The sequence below is a fragment of the Solea solea genome, chromosome 2 (assembly GCF_958295425.1).
Source record: "Solea solea chromosome 2, fSolSol10.1, whole genome shotgun sequence".
NCBI classification, from domain to species: domain Eukaryota; kingdom Metazoa; phylum Chordata; class Actinopteri; order Pleuronectiformes; family Soleidae; genus Solea; species Solea solea.
Window position 1 is genome coordinate 9479347 of NC_081135.1, and position 27536 is coordinate 9506882.

General features: G+C 40.1%; 1 protein-coding gene across 9 annotated transcripts in view; it reads right to left on the reverse strand.

Annotated features, from left to right (window-relative positions):
- Positions 1 to 2089: 2089 nt before the first annotated feature.
- The window catches only part of LOC131455096 (diacylglycerol kinase zeta-like), an 80568-nt gene continuing 55121 nt past the window's right edge, over positions 2090 to 27536 (reverse strand). For 7 of the 9 annotated variants that reach the window (XM_058622605.1, XM_058622606.1, XM_058622598.1 and 4 more), the window contains 11 exons: positions 26032 to 26072; positions 25795 to 25937; positions 20511 to 20594; positions 15998 to 16087; positions 14673 to 14729; positions 12913 to 12962; positions 10074 to 10114; positions 9755 to 9875; positions 9300 to 9336; positions 8090 to 8189; positions 2090 to 4742 (listed from right to left, as the gene is read on the reverse strand). In XM_058622605.1, the coding sequence (XP_058478588.1) occupies positions 4626 to 4742; positions 8090 to 8189; positions 9300 to 9336; positions 9755 to 9875; positions 10074 to 10114; positions 12913 to 12962; positions 14673 to 14729; positions 15998 to 16087; positions 20511 to 20594; positions 25795 to 25937; positions 26032 to 26072 (881 nt within the window). In that variant the 3' untranslated portion in view covers positions 2090 to 4625. Of the gene's footprint in view, positions 4743 to 8089; positions 8190 to 9299; positions 9337 to 9754; positions 9903 to 10073; positions 10115 to 12104; positions 12707 to 12912; positions 12963 to 14672; positions 14730 to 15997; positions 16088 to 20510; positions 20595 to 25794; positions 25938 to 26031; positions 26073 to 27536 lie in introns of those variants that run through there. The other 2 variants (XM_058622604.1, XM_058622603.1) reach the window with 2 other exon arrangements.

Genomic DNA, 27536 nt, shown 5'->3' on the forward strand with positions numbered 1-27536 from the left:
CAATTCCTCTCCTGCAATTAGCAGCTTTTTCACATCGTGTCTTCTTTGTCTATCTTTGTCCTTTTCCTTGAATCCTCTTCTGTTATATCAGTTGTCCTCATGTCCTCCTTCAAAACACCTATGAACCTTCTCTATGGTCTTCCTCTTTTCCTCCTGCCCTGCAGCTGGTTAAATAGTAATGTTTCTGTTGAGCTCCTCCCACCAGATGATCCCTGGTAATGTACCCAAACTTTTTCATTGTGGGAGAAATCTTTTTTTAAGGAATATTCAACGAAAGATTTTCCAGATTACGCAAAAGTCAACGTAAAAAGCATCTTTCGCTTTGACCGCCCTGCTGTTGTATCAAAATTGGAGGACAGTTGTTGGACGCACTGTGTTTAGTTGGTTGTTGGCTGTAGGTTAGCTCTATCGTTAGCCATACATAAGAAAAATTACACATTTTAAAACCTCGGTTGACCAAAGTGCTGTAAAAAAGGTTCTGAGGTTGTAGTAGATGTAGATGTAGTTGAACATCACTGAACACAGCTGATTTCAATGAAGGCGGAGCAAGCAATCAGCAGTGGGGAAACACAACAGGAAGTAAAGCTAACTGAAATTATAGTCCGAATAGAACAGCAAATGATACGATCGTTGAGTGAAACGATAAGATGTTAATCTAATAAAGACTAAATTCCACTATGAACTGAAGTGATTACCTGTGCTCTTTCACTTCCATCTTGTCTGAAACCTCGAGGGAGTTTGTGCGTATGCGTGGACTTTACCGGCAACAAGAAATACTATTCTCTGATTCGCTGATAGGTTGCTAATTCAAGACAGCTGTATGAAAGGACTGTGCAGGGCAATCTGCCTTCCCATCATCCAATTACAGATTACTAATGTATGTGTGGTGAGTTCGATCACTTCTCACCGCGTTCATTTTGTGTCAATACGTCACACAACCACGCTTCAAAAACACATGACTTGATTCGATGTGAACGCAGCACAAAATTCAATTCTTACGACTGGTCACATCATTCTGGGGAAGAGTATGGTCTTTGTAATGAAAACGTTGGGCAGTAATTCGGTGAGCAGCGGGTATTTGATTTTTAGCCGCCACAGCAGGAGTCTGGGGAGCAGCAGGGCACGGTGGAATGAGGTGCTTACCTCACTGAGAAGTCAAAGGTGTGGAGTCCATCGCCTACGGGTCATCGTTACTGTCCAAACTGTCAAAAACAAAATGCACAAGACACATAGTTGTAGAAACACGTGGCACTTGGCTACTGCAATGCTTCTTAACGGACAGAAATGTTACTCACAAGCCTTCAGCTGTGAATGCTTGGTATTCTGCATTCATATAGAAATATGTTTTTGTCGAGATTTCATGAGCAGCGACTTCATTCAGCATGTTTTTTCTGTGGAGAAAATGTCATTGCAGCAGGAGAAACAGCCTGCGTCTGTGCCCGAGAGTCTCATCTCATCGCAGCTCACTTTCTGTTGGTACTGCAGTTTTCTTTAAGAGAGATATTCAAAAAGGAAGTGACTCACTTCTGACAAATGGGTTTGAGGAAAGATAAAACCGAGTAGGAACATCGAGAGATACTGTGATATATTGATCTTGATAAGTACCACATGATAAATTCAATGTACCAATATGTTGTGCCAGAGTAAGAGAAAGTTTGTAACCTACCCCCAACTCCCAAACCAAAGCCCATAGAGAAAATCAGCAATTTTACATCACGGCACACAGTTGTTGTTGATCCACTGCTGCCTCCATGTTTCCAGTCAAAAAGGCAGTCTAATGGCTGGTTAAACATATTATTTACAGACAAAAAAAAACCTGAACTATCCAACAAAGGTACTTGTTTCCCAGTACTCCATAAACAACAGAATATTGTATATACAGTATAAGCTTTAACATTTTCATGGATACAATTACAGTATACAGTATATAGACATCTTGTTGCAGAATTCAATTCAATAGTCAGAAAACAACGACAAACATAATCTCAAGGCACTTTACAGACAGAGCAAGGTCAAAAACACAACATAATAAGAGTCAGAAGTAATTAAATGTTGAATTAATTTGTGTAATCAAAAAAAGAGAACTCTGTCAAACATAATCATTTTTATTATCTTCATAATCATCTCAAAAAACAACTTATACTTATATCAAAGAACATTAAAACAAGTGCAGAACGGAGAAAAAAAAAATATATATATAAAGGCAGCCCAAAAGAAGATTAAAACCATTTATTTTTACACCAATAACAAGAATATAACAGGATTAAGATTAAATTGGCCACAGTGTAAATTAAAAATTCAATGCACAACACGCAAGAGTTTACCGTCAGTGTGAAACTAATCTGGAAACACCAACACCGCTCAAATGTTAAAACCCAGAGGCAAAAACAAAACAAGAGAAGAAGAGTCAGTGAACTTAATTTTGGTTTAACAAACACCGCTCTGTTCTGGAAATATGTACAGTACAAACTTTAGACAAAAATCAACTACTATATGATTTATTTATTTTTTTTTTCTTTAAAAAGGGGACTGGAGGTCCGTTCACTCACCACACACTGTTTGCTTTTCATCACAGATGTGGGCACGTCCTCATTCTCAGCTGCTGCTGCTGCTGCTGCTGCTGCTGCTTTCCTGCTGCTTTCCTGCTCACATCTCAGCTGGACAACCTGTTTAAATGACCGTAAACTGCCACTGACTAGCATTTATTTTTTTGTGGAATGATGAAACATTCTTTTCAAAGATATATATGCGTATATATATATATATAAATATATATATATATTTTATTTTTTTTTAAATACAGAAACTATCATTCTTTAATGGAATGTGTGACTGACATTAAGCTGCAGCAGAAAATCCCATGTAGACACACCAGGCTCTCAAATAATAATAAAAGAAGAAGATGATCATCGTCATTGATGCCTGTGTTTCTCTTGGTGATTACGTTTACAGAAGAACTGGTGGAGAAACTGGAGAGTTACCTTCACGGGTGACTTTGTTTGAGTTGCCTTCATCTGTTTACTTTGTCGTTATTTATGTTATTTATGTTTAACGACAAAGAGCTTAAAACCAGCAGCTACTAGCCTGCAGCTAACGCCAGAGCTAATGACGTACATCGTAAAGTGTGATGGCTTAATTTAAATAACTCAAATGCCTTTTGATTCACCAGGTTTTGTTGGAAATGCGCCACAAAACTCAGCACTTGCGTCTTTGCCATGAAACTTAGCCGAGTTCACATGCAAATTACATTCTTTAAAGCCATTTTCAGACATGAACTCTTGGTCAAATTTGGTACAGATATTATCCGGAGTTTGATTGTTCATATACGTCAAACGCAGCAGGGGATTTTCCTGAGTCAGGAGGATGCAGACGAGTGGGTGAAGCCTGGCTTGAGCAAGCAGGACGCAGAATATTTGCACATTTTGGGCCACGATCAAATCACAAGCTACATCGTTCAAATCTGAATCAAATCTGATTGATTACAGGACAGTGAACATGACTGTCCATATAAACATGCAACAAACATGTCAGACCGCTTAGCATTAAAGCAGGAGATATTTCAGATAAGATGTACCTTCAATGATTCACTGAACAACACTGATTTGAAAATCTGAATGTTGGGATCGTATTTGTGTGTACACACAGCCCGGGGAAAAATCTCATCTGGAAACAATCTGTCACTCCTGCCTGTTAATCTCAACGTAGCCTTACTCGCTACGGATTACGGATGTCAGGAGAATTTGAGGATAATATCTGCAGACCTTTGCATTCACACAAACAGCCAATCTACACAATCTTTGGAGAATTCCCCACGTTTTTACATAGTTTCAAGATCACTTGAAACTCAAAATTTAATTTAATTGCCCTTTGGTCCATTACGAAGTAATTCAATAAGCAGAAAAATGGTCAGATTTACATGAACCGATACTGTGGGAATTCAGGGTCCCCTGAAAATGACGGTTTCTTTCGTCACTGGGCTAAGATTTCTACCTTTCTCTGCTGAACGTTCAGTTGACTTTACTCCAGCCATCTTCTGCAACGCTACACACACACACACACACACACACAGCTCATGCCATAATCCCGTTAACAAAAAGTTGCATTCGCAGAGTAAGGCCTGTTCACCTTGTCAAGGCTTGTGAGGCCCAAGTACAACATTTCCACTGACGCCTGCTATATAAACTTCATATCTAATACTGAGACAATTGATCCACACAAACATGGCAGTGTCATTGATATTATGGCAGATGATGGCTTTAGTTTGAGATGAAAGAGAATCAAAGCACGAGGCGTTCAAGTTAACTCTGTACAAACGTCAGATAGCAGCTTCTACTTTCTGGACTTCAAACACTCTATTTTTTTTTTTTTTTAAATCACTGAGCTTCTGAAAGATAAAGTCTAATGTGTGTAGACTCAGCATATACCGTTCTCCATCACTCACTCTGATCACTGCCATGATAAAAACACATGTTGGTCCAGCTTCCCTTTCCGCCTGCACGCTGTGTTTTCCAGGAACGACATATGTCAGGAATCCTCCCGTCACAGTGGCCCCCATGACCTGCTGTCACGAGGAAGAAGACGGCAGCTTCTTCGTCTGTGTCCTGCTCATGGAGAGTCCCACAGTTTCAAACAGCTGTTTCCTGGTCTTCTCTCTGAATCATCTGGTAGTGCTGTCTGTTCTCCAGGTAGGCGGCCAGCTCAGCATCCTGAGCCTTCTCCGCTCTGTTCTTAGGTGTGTCGCCCTGAAAGAGGTGCAAAGAGTTACACTTTTTTTTTTAAGCACATTTGGACTCGACAGGTACAGTCCATCACACAATCCCATCGCACTCAGGCATATAGAAATATACTGGCTGCATATATACCGGGCAATGTGTCATCTCTTCACTGTCCGCTTGGGTTAAAAGTGAAGATGGTGACTGTCGGACGCAAGCACAGGGAGGAACACTTTACCGCAGCACCAAAGATCCTGAGGGACGGCAGGAGTGGATCGCGTCCATAAAACGTGCTCAAAGCGAACTTCAAACTCGCACACACACAACCACGCGTCTATAAGTGTAATGGCAAGGGTGTTACACGACATGTTAAAGCTCCATCTTAACATGTTCAGCATCTGTTACATGATGAGATAGTGGTCATCACATCTGTTTAAAGCATTGCAGGGCAGGATAGAGTACAAGCAAGAAAGGTCACAGAATTCGTCTTCATCTCTCAGGGCGAGGAGCCAAAAAACTAAATAAATAAATAAACCTATACACCATCAAAGTGTTGTACCTCGTTCTTTAGATGCAAGTCGACCACTGAGAGTTGCCTGGAGAGATGGTACAAGTTTTTACTGATATACTGTACTTTCAACAGAAATAAGATGCAAGGGGCAAGACATGCAAGGGGCAGCTACTGCAACTGGCTGCCGTCTGGTACGGCACCATCTGGAAAACATTCTCCTAATCTTCACACGCTATCACTGTCTCGACCTGGTGTCTCTGTGTCTCTGTGTCTCCTACAAAGAATCTACAAGTACCATTTTAAGACTCCTGCTTTAAAGTTATTCCAGTCAATGTTTAGATTTGATATAGTTGAATCAAAACACCACAGTTACAGACTTTTTCCAACTGGCTCTGCTCATCGGTCCCTGTCTCTGTGCTGGAAAGGCAGAGATTCTGTGTTTCATTAGGCTCCAGCTGCTGTGTCTAAAAGAGAGTATGATGGCGAAGAGTAGAGCTGCACATTAACTGGACTTTTCCATTTCTCATTTGACCATAATTGAAAAGTGCAGTTGCTGTTAAAGTGGCATTGTTTCCGACTAATGAAAATGAGAAATGAGTGACTGATATGGAATAAACAGCATGAGTCATTGGAAAGAAACACCATGCACAACACAACGCTGTATTCTGAGTGGATGCTTTTAGGGAGGGAGGCACTGAATCACTTTTAGAATTTAGAACAGACTCTAATTAGTTGAGTCCAGAGTGTGTTTGTACCTTTGTCTTTGCAATTCCAGCTCACACAAGCACAACACAGCTGCTGCTAAAGCCTCCAGTTTGCATTAACCGTCCAGACGACGAGCATTCTTTACAGTCAGTGTTAAAATCACAGTCGTCACAAGTCATTTGTTTCCCATTCCCTTTCCCGTTCCTCTGCTCCCTCTCTCTCCTCTCTGTATCTAGGTCACTGCTGAGTCCAGACAGTGAGGAGCTTTTCTATACGGTTGAAACCTCCATGGAAAACTGAACACAAATGAAGGAGGAAGCACAACACGCACGCATGCACGCACACACGCATGCACACACTGCTGCAGTCAATGCAGCGGAGCCTTCAGCGGCCACTGTGACCGTCACGGTGTACGCGCTCTTTTTTTTTTTTCTCCGTCACCGTGTTTATTTGTGTGACCCACTGTTACATACAGTGCTCTCACTCATCCACATCCACACTTTGTACAAAACAGAAATAAATAAACAAAGTTTATAAAGCCCAAGAAGGGACAATGACTGGGAAATAAAAGCAAACACTGCAGTCGTATTTAAATTCGGAAAACATGTCTTTGCCTATTAATTCTGTTCTTCTGTGCTCTTTTATTAAATCATGTTTTTCTCCTAATTTATTTATCCATCTACCTGCACAGGAATTACAAGTAGAAAATAGCACTTTTGCTAAAACCCAGAACAGAACATCATGTTTTGTATATAAGGTTAATGTTACTTCTTTCTGTGCATTATCCCTCTTCAAATAACACATGACATAATGATACAATTACATATATTTATATGATATAATTATGTATATATATATATATATATATATATATATACACACATATATATACATATATACATATACATATATATACACATATATACATACATATATATCAATATTTAACAGGCAGAGAAGAACCTTTTAACGTTGAATCATCCTTTGCATTTCAGTAATGATAATGATCTCATATGAAAACCTCTTCAAAATCAATCATTAAAAAAACATTATGGTTATTTGAAAGATAATTACTACATGAGAAAAAGTTTAATTATTTGTCCATGACCTCCTGGTTCGCTTTTGTTGAGGTCATTAACCGAAAGCTTAAAGAGAAAAAAAAAGAACCCTCCACACGCCAGTTAAGGCTCCCGCAGATTTTTAATTACCTCCCATTGTTCAGATTTTTGTCACTTCTCTCCAGCACCAACAGTAGCACAACGCATTGTAAATGCCTTTTGCTTTCATAAAATATCTGAATTATTAATTAGTGTTTATCAGCAGAAATTGGATGTACTGTTTGTAAAAGTGTAAAATTGTTTGGTTCTTAGACAAAGCCTTTTATAAATGTGCTTGAGGAAAAGGCGCTTGCTTCGTGGAGGACAGAATGTTTGTAGAACAGCCTTAAAGACACAAACCAGCCAACAGAGGAAGAGGAAAAACCCTTGTTGGAATGCAAAAGCCACCGTAGTTCCCTGATGCATTGGGTTAGAGTAAAGGATTCCTCCATTTCTGTAACTTAAATTAAGATATGAATATATTTTAAGTAGGAATGTCCCAATACCATTTTTTGTGTCCGATATCAACAACTCGAGTATCTACTGTTACAAATATTATTCCGATACAGTCATTTTCAAAGACATAATTCTCCAAATGTGTAACAAACATTATTCTCCCAAAAAGAAGGAATAAGCATTTACATTTTTAGAGTTTGTGCAAAGTGAAGAAAGAGAAATATAGGATTTTTGATTGTATCAGAGTTGACTTTTTATCTGTATCTGACAAGTTATTTTGACCAAAATCGGACCAATAACTGATTCCTATCACTAATTTTAAGAGAAGATCAGCCACAACAATGAAACAGGTGTCTTTCTGTAATATTGTGGTTGATCAGTGCATTTATTTTTTTAAACAAAGTCGCAGAGAATTCTTCAATGTTTCAAATAAAATAAAGATTGTGAAGAATGAAATCCTTTTAAAACACTTCACAGTTGTGGCTGAGTGCTGAACACATCAATACAAATGACTCTAGGCTGTATTTTTAATTTATTTTGTCAGTTAATGTGAATATGAGTCCCACAACTGTTGCCCACTCAGACACACCCGTGTGTGCAGAACCTACCTGGAGGTCTGTTTTCATCAACGAGGCTCCTGCTTCTACCAGGTAGTGACATATTGTCCTGTGACACAGGGAGGCAGCGCGATGGAGGACCGTCTCACCGCTGGTTGTCCACAGAGACGGACAAAGAGACAGACACAGAGAGAAAACATGAGATAACAGCAGCTCACATCTAAAAGAGAGAGTTGAGCCCCACAGATGATTCAGCACTCCACTGCTTTGATTTGCTTTCTTCTGTTGATTCTCTTTAAAGGCTGGATCATTTGTTAGAAAGCTTGGCACATAAAGTCAGACCTGGGCCCAGTGAGACTTTATTAAAGCTGGTGCGGAAGTTTTACCACATTTTATATCTGCAGTCTTTTCTACTATGTCCTTTAATCTGTTTTAATTAATGTGACAGGAAAAAAACATGTTTCATAGTGGCTGTCAGTTGGGTCACCTCATCAAACATGACCTTAAAAAATATGCGTAACCTTACATCACCGATATCCTGAGAATATGTTCACAGTCTTTTTCTGCAAACCACTCACTCTATCAAACCAACGTCCACAGAGAATATCAGTGTTTTTACCTGGCAGGGATCCAGGAGCTGCTGATCTACAGCTACCTGATGTGGGTAATTTGTGCCGGTAAACTGTGAGATTAAGCGGCAAAGATTATTCTTAGGATATGATAAATTTAAGCCAGCGTAGATAATTATTCAGTTGTGATCAGCAGTGCTGTCGCTAAATACACCAGACTCCTCTGTTAAATATTTAGATTTTAGACATTTCCCTGGTCATTTTTGGAGATTAACCCACGTCTATTCAACTGATCTGCATTGTTCGGCTTGATTCTTGTGTCGGACGTCTTGCTCATGCCACTTCCTGTGACGGAACTCTGACCAATCAGTGGCCGGCAGTCTGGCGACGTCACACATAGTATCGCCTCAGCTCGCTTGGAACCTCGCCAAAGCAGGTACTAAAAAAAGGGTCAGGTACTATCGCTAATAACCGTGCTGTGCCGAGACGAGGCGGGTCAAGCCAGTGGAAACTACCAGATAGACACTTTTAAAATGACTCTATTCAAGAACCAAAATATCAAGAAAGGAAGAAGAATCCAAAGAAGGCGGTAATACAACATTATTGATCCCAACTTCTGTCAAACACCACTATCAACCAATAGTGGATGAACTGTGGCGGAACATTATTATGACAAACGTTAATGTACTTACTGTTCTTTCTCTGTGATGTCAAGCAGGTCATTTGGAGCTGGAAGACAAACAGATAAAACGTAACTGTAGACAGGCAGAGTCTGGCCCAGTGTCAGCTGGGATTGCTCCAGCTCCACAAACACAAGACTATGTCATTTATGTTGCAGCATCTGGTCTTTACTAAGCCTGGAACTGACTTCTTGGTTGGTCTCGGTTAAGATCTGTCTTAATAGAGTCTCGGGGCTCGTCAACATCCGCTGCCAGAGGGGTGTGTTTAAGTGCATTACAATGTGTCTGCTGCTATTGCCAAACAATGTGCATTGTTATGATATGTTTTCATTTCAGTTTTGAGGCAAATAAGTATAATTTAGGGTAAGGATCACAGAAAAAGCAAAATAGTGGCACTGAAATGACCTGATTAAACTAGAGTCATTACAAGAGATGATAAGTATAATTCATAACAGGGCTACAGTTACCATTGTCCAGAATGTAGCGGACCATCTCTTTGCTTCCTGTGCTGACGGCATGGTGCAACAAACTGCAGTCCGATTGGTCCAGCACCATGAGGTCCGCCCCCTTCTGGTGCAGTTCCTGCAGCTTTTAGTGAAGTAGGGGTCAGATGGGCTTTAAAAATGAAAACAAGATGCAATTTTCGATGCAACATTTTGATCGTCAACTGCAGAACATGACCACTCTGACGAGGCTGAATGTATGGTTTTCTGACGAGTGGGACCACATGTAGACAAACGCTGCAGAAGAGTGTTCAAATTATGGATTTGTTGAATAGTTACTCACTTTCTCCAGGTCCTTGTTCTTCACACACTCGATCAACGTCTCTATCAGAAACAAGGGAGAGAGAAACAGGGGGACTGTTAGAGAGGAGTGGTGTAAATGTACATTGAAAATAAGTTCTAATAATTTTGAGTAAATCAAAACCTTTTTTCATGCAAATCCAAATAAAAAAGATCACATTTTAAGAACTGGCAAAACAGTTTAGAGCAGAACTGCATGAGAGTACAGCACCACAGACCAAATCTACACATAGACGCAGATGTCTTTTGACTAATTTATATATAACAGTTCTGGGTTATTTTATGTGTTCATATGAGGTACTGACACATACTCAGTGCTAACTGCGCTGTGCGCAATCTCCTGCACTGAGAACCAGTCTGAAACAAGGAGGCTTTCTCTTACTGAAAACATGGCTATCAGCTGGGATTAGCTGTCTGCTTAAATCTACGATATTTTAGACATATCACACCAAACTCCATAAAGGAAGGTTTCAGCTCACAGGGACACAGCTGTGTGCTGTTGGTCGACTGCTGCCTCGTTTGGTAATTATGTGTCACTTAGGTAAATCTGAATGTAGGATTTTGAACGTCAAAGTAACCAAATAAGAAATTTGAACTCACTGATGGAGGCAGCAGAGAGTCAACAACTCTGCTGTGCTGTAATATGAAAACCACAGATTCTGTTTATGGACTTTGACAAGGGTGGTAAGTGGTTTATAAAATGATGTAAACTTTATAGTTTGAAAATGCTGAAGGCTGAAATCAGTGTGGCAGGTATGTTTTTCAGTGAGTGCGACGCAGCGCAGTCAGTGCTAACTACACGTCAGTACCTCATACAACAACACTTCCAAACACCCCAAAGCAAGATCCTATAGAAGGAAACACTTTATGCAGTTGATCTAAAAACCCCAACACAACACACACACACACATGCACACTCACAAACATTATTTTCATGTCACTGGTTGCTGGTTAAAACACATGCTGTATGTACGGCTGCAGCCAGGCTGGGATATGAGATGAATGTTTATTAGGCTGACCTCAATACTCGCTCTCACTCCTTCTCTCTCTAAATAGCCGAGTCCTAATCCAGTTATGTTAGGCTTAGTGTGTGTGTGTGTCTGTGTGTGTGTGTGCGTGCATGCGTGTGTGTGTGTGTGTGTGAGAGAGAGAGAGAGAGAGAGAGAGAGAGAGAGAGAGAGGACTTAAAAAAAAAAAATCTCTAATAGCTTATGTGGCTTCAAGACAAATCAAAAACAACGCATGCACCACAAAACCCAACACACAATCTGAATGTAGGATTTAAATGAATTTAGCCCAGGGAGGGAATTAAGCCAACCAGAGGAAATGACAACTGGTCCTAAACCATGAGAGAGCAGAGGAGAGGAGATTTATGAAACCATAGGGGGAAATACATCGACCTGTCCCCCTCTGTCTGCTTCTCACAGACTTAAATTTCTCCCTCTCACACACACACACACACACACACACACACACACACACACTCACTCACGTCACTTGCTCCATTGAACTCCTCAGTTTGATGCAGTCAACCTATCTGACCCTTATGGGAGCTGTGCATGTGCTTGTATGTGTGTGTGAGAAAGTCAGGGGTGGAGAAACAGAAGATGAGCGTGTGACAGAAAGAAAAACAGACTGAATTCAAACGAATCCATGACTAAATTTGCGTCTTTTCAGAGCAAATTATGCAAATGCTGAAGAAGAAGAAGAAGAAGAAGAAGAAGAGTCGTCGCTGCTGTGTGAAGTTCAACTGAGGCAAATACACGATCTGCAGTCTGCCATATTTACTCTCACATTAGAACACGTTTGCTTTATGTGTCCCTGACGCTGCTTTGCTCAACGATACTGTACATCCCATAATCAGCACTCTCACACAAATACAGCTGCTACAGTCTCACAGTAACATCAGTAGAAGAACTTGATCTGAATTGTTTGTTATGCTCAAATGAACTGTTTGTATCACTAAAAACCAATTGACACTTGCATTGAAACAAAGCAACGGAGGAATCCTGAGTTAAACATCACAATTGAATGCCTTTAATTCATTTTAAAAGTTTATATTTTTGAAATAGGTAAACCGCTTACTCTCCCACACAAACGTCCAAAGAGAAAATGTGTGTTTTTATCTTACATAGGAGACATAGGAGCTGCTGGTCTACTGCTGCGTTTTTTACTCAATAAGGTTAATCAGAACTGTGAAACTGTGTTATAAATTTTCTCTACGAACTTTGGTGCAGGGAGTGAGGGGTTTCCACTGTGACACGGACCAGTTTCTAATCAGAACATGCTGTATAAAAGCAATATAATGCAGAAAACACATTTTTAAGATACTGTGAGCTCAAGCAAGCGTCTATTTTTTTTAGGAGAACCTTTTGTTAAGAGGCTTCAATCTGTCTTTCCTTGTGTCCCCGCTGGCAGCCATGTTTACAGTAAGAGCGTGAGCCTCAGCAACTGAGTACGTGTGGGTACACTTCAAAACACCCTGGACTATCCCTGAATGCTTTCCCATGATGCAGCTGGCTCATTTAGGAGGAACAGCAGGACTGCGTCGTTTGCCGCTGTTGATTTCCACAGAGGCACCAACAACTGGGCTGCAGTCGGCTCGCAACGCACAGACTGGAATCAGAAACACAAACCTGCTGACACACACTCACCACCAAGTGAGAGGCAAGACGAGTGAAGGAACACATTTACAGATTCCAGATGAGAACAAAACCACAGTAACACTGACAGAACAGAGAGCCCGGGCTCGCACACACCGACTCCCAGGATGAAAAAGACAGTGACACAGTATTCTGTAAGTATATGCGCGTATGTGTTACCTTTTTCCTTCTCTCTGCCGATTTCACTCATCTTCTGGCTCTTCTCCAGTCTGCAGAGAGAAACCGACATTCTTTAGAAGGGCTGTTGAATCACTAGCACCGTTTCTGTTCACTCTAGATAAGTTACAAAAGCGGCTACACAACCCCTTCCCCACTGTAGCTTTACAGTGTGTGTCAGGCTGCTCTTTGGCAAACGGCAGCGGTTCTTCTGCCATGGACTCGGTGCTCCATCATTTGAATTGCATGGTGAACATGGAGAGACGTGAACCGGCCCCAGTAAATCCTTTACAGCTCCAGTGTGTAACATTTAGGAGGGTTTGTTGGCAGAAAGTGAATACACTACCAATGAATACATTTTCCATAAATGTATAACCACTTAAAAATAAAAAGCTGTTGGTTATGGTAGCCTTAGACAAGGGTCTCACTGCCAAACGTATGATTTTTGCATTTTGAAGCAGTTTACGATCCAAATGAAAAATACTTCTGCCCACTTAAACCTGAAGCATAAAACTACTGAAGAACAAGAAGGAGGACATGGCAGAGCGACATGTGAAATTGTTTAGATCCTTTCTGGTATATGAAGGCCACCGTAGTTCCCTGACTTACGTGGGGGAAAGAGAGGGGTGAGCAGAGGAGTTCCTTTTTTTGTTGCCACAGGGATTAAAGCAAACAAAAACATTTTGAATGAAATTGTTTTCAGGGCAAATCGTGTTCCACAGTCATCTATGAGCACACCACAGGAAGAAAGAGAGGCTCCAGTCTGTTCCCAAAAGTTTAGTACACTTAGCTCAACATACTTTCTGTTCTCTGATACAACATTCAACCTGATTTTGTATTGTGAGTTTGTTCTTAAAAACTAAAACTTTTTTGCCAGACTTGACTCTGTTGCAGTCATACAAATAATCCAACTGTTACATACATACGCAAGCGTTGCACGCCAAGACTGGCTCTTTAAGAGAGGGTGTGGCCTTGGGGGTACTTGGTGTATGTGAGTGAGAAAGGAGAGAAGAAGAAAAGAAGACAAAGTCCACGTGTGATGTGTACGGTTAGCAGCCACAGTCTGTATTGAAAATCCCAAATAACAGTGGGGATTAGTAGTTCAGATGGATTTTGTGATACATGTTTGCTCTGCTGTACGAAAATAAAGGGTCTCTGATCACAAGGTGTATCGGCGCAGTACCAGAGGTTCCACACTCAGTGGTGTGACCAAAGCTGAGAGAATAAACATAGATTATTCGAGTCGACAGCTGTTCAAGTAGCACGGAGATTAAAAAGCAAGGCTTGCAGTTGCACGGTGTCCTGCCCTGCTTTACTTGTGATTTATTGGTTGACAGCAACATCTGTTTTATGCCTCAAAGATGCTTTGATTGAGGATTAAACAAATATTACCTTACTAATGATACTGATAGTAGAGTATTAGTCGTGGCAGTGAAAGCAAGATGGCAGAAAGGCGTTCAGAGTGTCTAGCTGCAGGGGACTCTCTGGATTTTCGTCCATGAAAAGCTCATTCTCTGGCTAAACAATTCACCAGACAACAAAAGCAATAAGACCAAGGTTAACACTGGTCTGGCATTTCTGTGATGGAGAGCTCTATGAATGGCAAAAAGAGCTAGCACTTCTCCACCTGAAGGTCCCTTAACTGGTGGTGTTGATACAGTATACGAGACATTTAGAGACACGTTTACATACTTACATGGCTTTACATTTTGACATTACTTAAACAAATAGTACTAATATGAATTAATTGCGTAACCTCTGACCTTTGTCGTGGTTTAAAATCCGCAGATGTAGTGTTGGAACGATGGATGCAGCCGGCCCTACAGCAATAAAACAGAATGAAAAACAGAGAGTCACGAGCAAATCATACACTGACACCAAATATAAAACATAACAAACTAAAATTCAAATCAGTTAGGATATGACACCAAGGACTCACTTTTGTTTATAGTAGACTTTAAAATAAGATGCAGCACCTGTCTTTGTTCATGCTCATCCTCTATGTAAGAAATGTCAGTGCTTAGAAGCTGCAGCCTTTGAAGAGTCTGATGGGTGAATAACTTTATTTGCTGCATATATTGACATTTGATTTTGTAAACAGACGGACAGATCTTCAAAAAGTTAGCTTTAACGGCAGCAACTGACTCAACAAAACATTTAAAGGCATGTACAAAAAGCTTTGTTAATAAAAATATTACAGAAACCACATTGGTGGCATAACTATTTCCTCTATTTGCTCTGATTTGGTCTCCACCAATTCTCATCTTTCTCCTTGGCAGTAAATTGTTCTGGTGTGTTCTCACACACTGAGATTACTGTGCGTACAAAGACAATGCAAAGATGCAGTGCAGTTACACCGGGTGAAGCAAATTACAATAATCCCACACCTTACTTTAGCAACACAAATGTGCGGAAAACAATTCACAAAGAGAGATTCTTGTACTGATGGGGAGAGTTACCGTATGTGCGAGCAAGACAGAATTCCATGACGGAATTTTACAGATTGCTGTCAGACCAAGTTTTACAATATTCAAAATAATGAAGCAAATGTGCACAGCTAAGAATGAAGAGACAAGACTCCTTAAATCAGACCTGAAGTGATGGAAGAGAGTCATCAGGTATTCTTCGTAACTTTCTAACTCTTCCTCTTTGGTCACTGTGTCACTCTCAGCAAGTGCTGTTGACCATACATTATTAAAACTGTCTTATTTTTAACTGTATAATAGCTGTAATTACTTTCCATAACTAACCCTAGGGACGGCACGATAACCCTTTGAGTGTCCAACATGATAAACAACTTACATTTGTGCTGATGGGTTTAGATGAACAGTAGCTATAGCCCAACATTTCAAATACATAATGAGTATTGGACCAATAACTACAGTTAACCTTTGTTTACATTGCTTTTTTAATGTATTCTTATTCTTGTACTTCCTCTGCTTATTTTACTACTAACATTTAAAAAAGAAAAAGAAAAAAAGCACATTTGTGTTTGTGCCAGATATTTTTTCACAAATGTATTTGGAGGAAAATAATGATTAAACTTTGAAGAGTCGTGTCAGTGTGAGACATTAGAGAGCATACTAACCTGGTGAGCTTGCTGGTAACTGGTGGTATGTCTTGTGTCATGGCCTCGGTTGCAGAGCTGTCACTGTTCACTCGCTGCCTCTGAGAAGAACTACAGCAGGACACAGAGGAAACAAAGTCAGCGAACAAAGTCCAGTTTACACTCAGGACTGAATGTTCAGTGATGCTTTCAGCTTCCAGACAGCTCAGGGAACGAAAGCATGAAGGCGAGATGTTCAGGAGAGGATGTGAACCATGGAGCCTGATGAAAGGACCTATTTTTCATTTTATTTTGTATTTTCGTTCTGGCACACCACCAGAGTAGCTTTGGATCACAGTTCAAAAAAGATGCGTTTGTTGTGCAGCCCATCACATTGATTCTCTAACTGAAACTGAAAAAAAAAGAAAAAAGGAATAATAATAATAATAATTTCTGACCTAACACAATCTTACACACCATCGTTTTGTTTTGGAATTGTGAAGATATTCTGAAACTAAGAAACTTGTTGAATCAAACTGTCGCTTTTAGCTTAAAGCAAACGTATCATTAGACACAAAAAGAGTGTTATGGAAAAAATGTTCAGCCCTACAACTGTAACCTCATTGTAACCTCATGTGCTGAGCACGGTAATAACTGTCCTCTCTTGGGGGCAGACATGAGAGCAGTGTGATGCTATGAAACCACTATATTTTGTCAGGAAACATGGTGTAGTCTGCTTTGGTGACCACTTTAGTCCCTGACGGCGGAGACGCAGTGGGAAAACGAGACTCCTCCAACAACTGAGTTTTCCTACCTGACGTACACCTCACTGACATTTCAGAAAAGTCTCTCTCTCTGCTGTGGAGATCCTGCCTGTGACTTCAACGGACTATCAAGTGTGAACTCTCAATAAGTGAAAGACAAAACTCATTTAAAAACATAAAAAAAACAAACAACAAAAATATTTTGTGTGTAGGCGTCTTTCAGTGCGTTTGTCAGAGAGACAGAGGGGTAGAGAGAGGCAGAAGAGAGAGAGGTAATTACAGTAGGAGGAATATCGTTCACCTCTGGCCCTGCGTGGGCACTGCTGCACTGTTGGAGAGTGTGTGTGTGTGTCTAAGTACAGTAGATTGGTGTGACTCTCTAGTGCTCTGACATGTGTTCCATTTCTCTCTCCATCCACTGCTTTTCTGACTCGCTCTTTCTCCAAAACCATCTCTCCCTCACTCTGCCCCTGCCTCTGGCCTCATCTCTCCTCCTCATCCTCCCACTCGGTGCACTCAGCATTGCAAATCAGACCGCCAACACACACGCACGCACGCACACACACACACACGTATATATAGCCAAAGGGTAGTGTTGTTCAGATCAGGAGGTTATGTTTTTTTTTCCTGGATTCACATTGTACCTGTTTATTTATTCCCTCTCTTGTTTCTCATGGCTGATCTTTACACACTGATCAGCCACGACATCAACAACAGGAACCGGCTTTACAGCTGTGGCAGCTTTACATTTCATAGTTTACGTCCAGCAGCAGGATTACGAGGATAGGAAATATTATGATGCTGGATTTCCCTTTTTTTTTTAACCACAGAGTCTAAAGATTCCTGGCTATTAGATGAGAGGCAAATGTTTAAATCCAGACTCCAAACACAACAGCCTTGTGCATTCAAAGCTGTTAACAAGTGTTAATTAAATAAAGCCACGCGCCCACTCATGTTTACACTAATAACTACCATTTATTATTTAAATAGCGGTGAAGAGCACTGACGCTAGTGAGTAAACTCATTACATTATGTGTTCAGGAAAAGACAGAGCTCACATTATTATGTTTAATGGGCTTAAATGGAACCGGTGCGCAATCCGTTCTATCAGTGTCAAAGAAGCAGATGTACAAACACGATTGTGCTAATTTCGGACGTTAATCTGCGTCGGTGTACACCTGAAAACATGGAGTGGTGTTTACAAAAACACTGCACATGGTTAAAAATGCAAACAGGCAAACTGCCATTTCCCTGCTCATACATATGTATTCATGGAACGGTAAGAAAAAAAAGAAGAAGAAGTTTCAAGCAAAAACATGGGAGATGATTATTATGTGTTTCTTGGAATGTTCTAGATGCTTTACATGCTTCGTGCCATCCTGTCCAGACTTTTGGATAAGAAGGATATTGAGCGTCTCCATTCATCCGGACGTAACCTACATTGATATTAAATTTTGTTATTGTACTTGCAGAGTTTCTACGTCTCTACATCTGCCCATAATGTCATAATGACAGTTTTATTTAGAAGATGTGGTGGTGACTGATGAGGAGACAGGAAACATCCACTGCAGTTTACGGTCAATTCCACTGTATTGTTCTCATAATTGCTTCTTCTGTGTTTTCCGTCCTTTTCTCTCTGCTGCTCCTCCCACACACACACACACACACACACATGACTTTAGCAGGGTGTGGGAACATTCATATCCTCACAGCGCCACTCTTAGGATGTGTTGTTTTTTTTTTTATTTTAACAGCATAAAACTGTTGAGGAGGAGGGTCAGTCAATTTGCAAAGAAATCTCCTATGGTGCTTTTAAAGAGGTGATAACAAACGAGCTCATTTGATGTTTCGTTTGTTCATAAACAACACATGGTTTGAGTGATCATGTCGGCCTGAGAGGACAGGCACGCTGGGTCCCCAAGGACACAGATTTAAAACATCTGGGTAGAGGATTTAATGCCATCTAGTGGTGACGGTGTTTTTTTATGCATTAATAATACATCATTTTATTTGTCTAGTGAGAGGAGTGGAAGGAGGGGAGAGGGAGTCAAACGGCCAAAAGTGCTGCTAACTCGTGGTTGGAGGCTAAAATACAAAAAACAGCGCTTCAAATAATAACAGCATCATGCCATGACATATCACAACATGTTCTACCACCCCTAGTCTGTTCAGGAATTCTGTATAAACATGGTGGTGCTATGTGGCAGATGTATTTATCTATTTATTCCATCCTACCATCCACCTGTCTTTCTATGCGACCAAGCTCTATTGTTGTCCAGTGACTCTTAAAAACAGATCAGTGAGCAGACTTAATTACACATACACTTTACCGCTGAGACATATTCTTACTGGAGCCCCACATGTGGATTAATCTGGCAGTGAATATAGTCCACAGCTAATGCGCTGTTCGCTCCTGTTTCAGCAGCATTCGATAAGAACAGAGCTGTTATACAAACCTGATAAACTAGCATGCGAGCACATTATTGGTTTTGGTTCTTGTTTGTGGATCAATTAGAAAATAAATTTAATAACAACAGACTTTTCTGTTGAGAGAGAGAGAGAGAGAGAGTGAGGGGGAGAGAGAGCGAGCAGTAACAGTGTGTCAACAAACAGCTGCACTAACAGGTTCCTGTAGGTGAGAATTTAATCTGTGAGTGTTTGTGTAAATATGGTTAAAAGGATTTAATGTGGATGAAGGAGGAGAAGCAGAAAAAATAAACACACACACACACAAGCACCGAGAAAACACATGTGCGCACACATGAACACTGCAAATATGGCAACACTGTTGGCAGTTTCTAAGATGGAGAGTGAAAGAGCAAGAAAAACGCAGACGGAAAATATTATTCATGTATTTGTACACACACACACACACACACACACACACACACACGGTGGAATACAGTTCTGTTGCAGGCAGGCTTTGACCTTGTTAAGGCTGCTTGCACTTGCTTGACCAACGAGGTGAACTGTGCCCTTCTTTCTGCACCTATCATAAACACACATGTAGGGATAGTTGGGGTTTTTCGACACTTAGCCAGCACTGAGTGTACTGTGTGCACCCACTGTGCTGCTGAGAGATGCGATGAGACAACGTGGTTGCCAGTGGGGGACATAAGAAAAACAGATTTTAGCCACTTTCCAAAAGAGTAACCTAATAAAATTCTGTTTTTAGCTGGGAAACACAAGAGCTACTAGTCGACTGTTGCCTCATGTGGTGCTTTTTAGTCACTTTAGTATATCTGAACAAGGGCTTTCAAACACTGAAGTCTCATAGAACACATTTGAACTTAGTGATGGAGGCAGCAGTAGATCAAGTCCAGAGTGCTGTGATGTAATATCGTTGATTTTCTCTATGGACATTGGTTCAGGGAGTATTTTTTTATTTATTTTTTTTTAACAAAGAAACAAATTACAGTTTTCAGTAAATTTCAAAGAGGGAACACGCAGTGCAGTCTGCACCTACTTCTTTTGTCAGTTCAATAATCCTGAGCTATCCTTTTAACCTTCACTTTCTACACGAAAGAACAGTACAACATCGCAGACTGAACGTTCTGCAGCTGTGCCACACGAGTCCACAGGACAGCTCTGTGTAAATTACTGGTGTCATCGGGAAAATATCAAGTCTTTTTGTTGAGAAGTTACAACCTTTCAAGGCTAATATGGGGTTTAACCACACACACACACACACACACACACACACACACACACAAACACACAAACACACCCCCACACAGTCAGCTGCTGCTTTCAATGAATGTGACAGTGAGTGTTAAATGTGTGTGTTTTACCTGGGAATAGAGGATGAAGAGGAAGAGGAGGAAGACGCAACAGGGTAAACAAAGGTGTCTGGAGTCTGATTAGAAGGGTCTTCCCTTAAAAAAAACAGAAACACAAACACACATTATGAACAATAGTACACAGTGGAGCAGTCCAGAATTAAATAAGTGTCAATAAAACAGTGTCACACCTATTCTATGCTTCACTGTTACGTAGCCAATCGTCTTTTCCAATACAATACAATTTAGAATGTGACACTGATACAGCTTGCATTAATTATAGCCACGTTTTCACACAAATTGGGTTTTACAAACAAAAAGGCAGAGAGAGCGTCTTGAGTAAAAGCAAAGAAGGGCTCGTTAAAATGAAAGTAAAGGTCAAACATTGACAGTGATGTAAAAGGCCTATTAAGTCTGGTTTAAATGCTGCTTCCTGCTGGTTCTTCTTTGTCTTGAGCACTGAGATGTGTGCCTGTGTGGCTCTTGAATTGTGATAGAAATGATCTGTGTCTCCAGATGGAGATTCTAGGCTCACACTGCAGGGCTCCCCTTTTTCCAATATACTACGTGTCTGCTCAGTAAGCCTGAAAAGAAATGTTTATGCTACAAGCTTAGGTCTTTTGAACTGATCAATATAATGTTGTAAGAATATCTGAAAAGTATGCTCACTGCTTTATCTCTATAGAAAAGTTAATTTGTGTTGCTTTGTAAATCAGTTATTCCCCACACCAAAGTCTGTAGAGAAAATACACGATTTAACATCATGGCACACAGGAGTTATAGATCCACTGCTGAATCCATCAGGAAGTCCAAATGTACTACTTTATTTAAGTGACACAAGGCAGCTCCCGTGTCCCTGAGAGCTAAAAATGCTAATTTTCTCTATGGACGTTGGTGCAGAAGAGTGAATGGTTTAAAACAGGGGTGTCAAACGTACGGTTCAGGGCCAGAACCGGCCCACCAGAGGGTCCAATCTGGCCCCCAGGATGAATTTGTTAAAATTTCACATTACGATTAGAATCTACTCGTAATGTGAAATGCTATATTTTTCACTTCAAAATACCTGACTAATTTGACTAAATGTTTGAGCCTTTATAGATCCAGTGTCATGTGTAAAATGGTACATTTCGGGATTATATTGTTGAAATTGCACTTATTGTTCTCCAGAAATGTCATGTTTTATAAAAAGATACTTCATTAAATGTAGGACAAAGGAAAAAAATGGAGATCTTGTTGTTCATAGGTGTTATTTTGCTATCATTTTATTGGTTAGGCCTACTTGAGATCAAATTGTGCTGGATGTGGCCCCCTGAACAAAAATGAGAAAAACAGTTCTCCTGTAAAACTTAAAGCTTTCAACCTCTAAGTATTAGGATTTTAGCTCATATATCTGTTTAATTTATCTAAATTCATTTGCAGAGCGTGTTTCAGCTGTCATGTTCAACTTATATTTACAATATTTAAATCAAAATAACCCTTTCCTATCCTTACATTTCATTTTACTTCAAAAATAAAGGGGAAACTTTAAGCTTGACAGAAATATTGACGTGATATGTATTGATTTCAAATGATATAAAAAGTATATCGTGATAAACTTTGCCCAGGCCTACTACGAAATCATAATTATATTATTTATAGACAACAGCTGAGCAAATATATTTTTAATGTGGTTTGACATGATATGGGATTAAACACCATATATATAGAGTATACATAGAAAAAAGGGTCTTTGATCAGTTAGTTTCCTACTCTAGAAAAGAAATTGCTAAATTCCCCCAAAGCAACAACATCATCTTTTCAACCAGATCAAACACAGTTAAGCTGTGATCTCCTTTTGATAACTAATGTAGTAACTAATGTCATTCATCATTCATCATGTCCCTCCCCACTGAGGCCGCCTGTTACTTTGAAAACCCCTGGTTGAGAAGTTAATTTGCTGATAATGAGAACGTTGATTTGTATTCATACTAATACGGTTCATTACTTGAAACGGTATTTCATTTTGTAAAATCATTTTTTGTATCCTCACTACTACATAAGCACTGTTATATACATAGCTAAAGTTCACTATAATCTCCCCATGTACATGCAGCAATTTAAATCAGCAGCAGCGAATATGCTCTGTACTGTAATGAGAAAATGTTTTGTGATGTTTTAGTCCTGTGATTTGTACAAACACTGTCCACATGAACCACCTCCAATCCCTGTTCACTATAATGATGACTTCCTGGAGTGGCAAACCCACTGCCAGTGAATAATCTGTAATTATCATTGTTGGGAGATAGGGCTGACAACAAACAAATAAAAAGGTAAACAGAAAGTACGGTGAAAAGTGTAAACAACAACCTCTTTAATGAGACTGAGGCCTTATCCACACGGAACCAGAACTTTCCCTATACAATCTTTTTCTTTCATGTTTCTTTTTCCAGCAACACGACATTGCTCCAAGAGGTGTCTTCAGTAAATGCTGAAATATATTTGCCACAGAAGATGTGGAACACCTCTCTAAGCTGAAGGGGAGGAAAACATCATCATTCTCCAAACACGGTATATTGGTTTTGTACATGAAAACACAAGGGAAGCATTTTGAGATTTTTTCACTCTGGGACCAATTTTCCAAATATACTGTAGCGTTTTAAGGCTCCTAAAACGCTGGTTCCATGTGGATAAAAAGCCGATATGATATAAAACCTTTGCAGATTCTCCTTGTGCGTACAGGACCCTGACTTAGGTTGTGTTAAGTCTGTGTGAACTAAGCTTTTCGTTCACAGGTAAGAGCTGAGTTGTGGCTGATAAGAACCAATTGGAAAGTGATTGTGGGTAAATGTGTAATCTTTCAAAGGCTCAGCCAGGATATTTCAGATAAAAACAGAGCCAGCACCATTTTTTTTAATAAAATGTACAGCTAAAATATCTGGAGTAGAACTAAAATAATGTAGAAATATGGATGTAGCCTCAGTTTCTGCTATAAACTGGATATAAAAATGGGCATAAACTTCTGATTTGAAAAGTGAATGGAAGTATGTAGCAGTTACCTGGATGACAGAAGAATGTTGTTTGAAAGGAAGTGAGGTTCTATTTCTCACTTGATTTATTATGTCAGGAAACATTTCCTGAGGACTTAACTGTCTTAAACACTAGATTCAAGTTCATGTTGCCATTTAGAGGGAAATAGGCAATAAAGCACAGCACACATGAGTGGACACCCGTGTGACTGACAGCTAGTATTGTCTTATAGGAGCCTGGTTGCAGGTGATACAGTATTTATGAACTTCTGGATTCACAAACTGACATGGTAAATCACAGCTTTGCAACAAAAAGACTACTACCATTTCTTGTGTTGGTCTGTGGTCTTTAACTGCCGAGACAGACCCTGTACCTTTACTTATTCATGACTCTGCCCTAAAGCAGTTTCTACAGGAATCTATCTGTTACAAACCGCAAGGTTCAGGTTGGAAAATTACAAGCCTCAAAACAGATTACAGTGGTTGCAATAATGCATCCTAAATGTCCGGTTGTCAGGTTGTCCATGGAGGGCAATTTAAACCAGGACATTGCACAAAATCATCAGGAGTGATGCACAAACTGTACCAGTTTGGTGTCTTGGTGACTTGCCACGCTCCCCAGTGGGAGGAGAGGTGCAGTGGAGGACATGGAGTTACCAGTCAAGTGGAACACTAGCAATTTTGGCCCAGAGGGTGCGTTTGACACAGACAATTTCCCGTCTGCTCGGAGAACATTAATCTCTCTATAACTTTCACAACACTCTGTAAACATGATCAACATTCAACATCAGCTCCCATGAAAATATACACAAATATGTTTTTAGTTACGTTCGTCTGATGAGTCTGTTTACAAAGCAGCCTCTCTTCCATCTGTGCTCTCTCACAGAGGTGATGATTATGTGCGAAACATCTTTCCTTTAGTGTTTCTTAATAACCGGGAAGCCTCAGTTCTCATGTGGACATCAGCCGGCAGTGTTTACAGCACATCAAAAGGCCTGTTGGACGATGTCTTTCCACTAAAAACTCCTTCAGGACTGTCCATTCCTGCTGGTTCTCATACAGCATCTGCATCCAAATCACTCAGTCTGGATAAAGTAGCACCTGGAGCCCCATGTTTTAAATTATAATACAAGTGGACAAGTCGCTGTGAAGGACAGCATGGTGTGAGAGACACTGCCTGGGGTTAATTTGACAATTTTCTACTGTTGTTTGCAAAAACAAATCAGTTTTAGTTACTAATCTGATTTTATGCATGGATCATCACCAGTATGTCGCAGTAAATGAAGCTTATAAAATAATTTCATAAATAAAAGCTCCATCACTACTCATAATATATATACTGGCCAAGTGGAAAGGGAACTTGTAACTGGAGGGCTGCTCCTAATTCTAGGACGGTTTCATGTAGAGGATGGGCTAAATGCAGAGAAGGAATTTTCCCCCTGCGGGACTGATGAAGGAATAATTTAATGATTAATGATGATTCTTTATTTGTGTGGTTGTGTGAGTTACTGACACACATTATGTGCACTCCCTCTACCGAGAACCAGCCACAGAGGCTCACACAGACACAGATTTTAGCCAAAAAGATTACTTAACAAAATACATGCGAATTTTAAGTCTAAAATATTTTTGCAGCTTTCCAAGAGTCAGAAACAGCTAACTAATGCTGAGCTTTTTGTATACAAAGTGACACTAAGAGCTGAGTGAAGCACACAAACCTACAACCCCTTGGTTTGGCACAACCCATAGCAATGGTCGGCGTATACTTGACTGAAAGCTGAGTGGTGCTGCCAGGTTCGTGCAAACATCGCCAGAATATGGCAAGGGTTTAATTCTTCTGTGATGTGTCCCCATTTTCTCCAAATGTCATCCAAACAAACCCCCAGAGCGGTAAGACAGCCACTGATAGCCATATCCCCATTTTTCTCTCTTTCAGATTTATTCAGGATATATTTTGACGCATATCATTTTTTTTTACTGTCTGTGTTTGAATGGTGTTATTCAGTTCACTATGCTTTGCATTTAACCAAAGTTTCAGTGTAACAGCATGTTCCTGCAGTTATCCATTACAACACGTGCAGACTGTGTTAATGTGTGATTTCCTATGAGAGTTTGCATTAGGATTGTGCGCCTCTGTAGAGAAGAGATTGAGTCTGGAAGCTGGATTCTCTTTAGAAAACCATCGCTGTCCTTGATGCCAGTAAGTGCCAGTGGCTTAGAAAATGATTTGCCAGCTTTTGTCACAGCAGTAAGGGTTCAAGCAGTAGTGACAGTAACAGAGTCTGTCTTACTTGCTGTTTTCATGGCTGGAGTCAGGGTTGGCCACATCAACACTGGGTGAGGGGGAGGTGCCCACTGTCATTGAAACGATCAGCTCAGGGTCCAGGATGAAGAGTTCTTCCTGGGAGATTTCCGATACGTAGTTGAGATGTTCCTGATAGTGTAAGATGTACAGGACAGCCATGTGGATTTAAAAAAAGCATTAAAAAAAACCCAAAATGAATATGTAAGTAAAAGAAAGGACATACCTGTGCTCTGTCTATCCTATAGAAACGATCTGCTGTTGTAGCTGAGGAGACAAGCAGAGACACAAATTAACCACAGTATAGCGTAAAGAACAGTTTTATCAGTGAATAACAGAATACTTACAATATGTGACACAATCACATGATACATATTTCCATACAAAAACAAACATGGCAGCCGTGTTTTCAGTGAGAGTGAGCATTCCTGTCTCAGCCTGGTTGTAAACTGGAAATAAGCCCTAAAGGTTTACTGATAAAAAGAAAATAAAAGGTGACTTTTTTTATTTGCCTCTTCTCTCAAACTTCCTGTTGTATCTTTTTTTAAACTGCTAAATCCCACCAGGACTCTACCCAAACAAAGGAGTGCATATGTGTGTATGTGTAATATTTTTGGTAAGCTGCCATGTGATATTAATATTTATGACTGTCACCAATAAACAGGAACTGATGGAACCGTGCTTGTGTTATTTTGAGTGTGTACGCCATAGAAACCTGTTGTGAACATGTTGAGAAATAAACCTAAACTACCGTCACTATTTATTTGTTAAAATTAGAGTCACAGGTTTTATGACACATAATAAAGTACTATGAATTATTTGAGTAAGGCTATGTTTAATATTGTGTGTGTAAACCAGTGACTTAGACAGCTGTATGTGGTTTTATCAAGACTAAAAAAAATAATGAGCTGTGTGGGTTGTCACTCTATGAGCTGCCTCATCTCAGTTGCTGTTAAAATAAACCTTATCACATTTTTTCTGCAAAGTGTAGCAGTTTCTAATGCGACAAAAGAGTGGCCAGCCTTGCTATTATTCAAAGACTGTATATATTAATAGATGTAGCAGTGCCTGAAATGTTTATTCACTAGACTGTCCATCAGGGAAACACTACTCTTTGTTGGATGAATCACAAACATTTGTAAACATATTTCTGAGGAGTTTATGGTCTCAATCACTAGCTTTAGACCCTTAATCATTTTCTTCTGCTTATCTGAGATTGGGTCTTAGAGGCAGCATGATGAGCAGGATTTCAGAGACGTCCTTCTCCCCACCGCACATTCAAGCTCCTCCTGGAGGATCCTAAGGTGCTCCAGGACTGGATATGCAGTTTCTACAATGGGTTCAGGTCTACCCCAGGGTTTTCTAACATTGGTACATGCTCTAAGGACCTCCAAAAGAAGTCTTTCACAGGAGGCAACCTGACTAGATGCCCCTGATAAATCCTCAGCTGACTCCTGTCATTGTGAGGGAGTAGCGGTTCTATTCTTCGTTTGTATGTACAGCCCACCAGGTGTGCCAAAAATCACTTGAAACACTGCTGTGTTACCATCTTCTACTGGCTACTTCTAATATAGCAATGCACCATGAAATTTGTTTTTGAATCAGCTGTATTGGGTTTGAGTTTTTGGACTGGCATGTTCACGTGACAGATTTTTATTCCTATCAGACTTATGTCCATGTAAACTTAGCAAGTGATGGTGGTTAGATACAACTGTTGTAGAGTCAAATTTT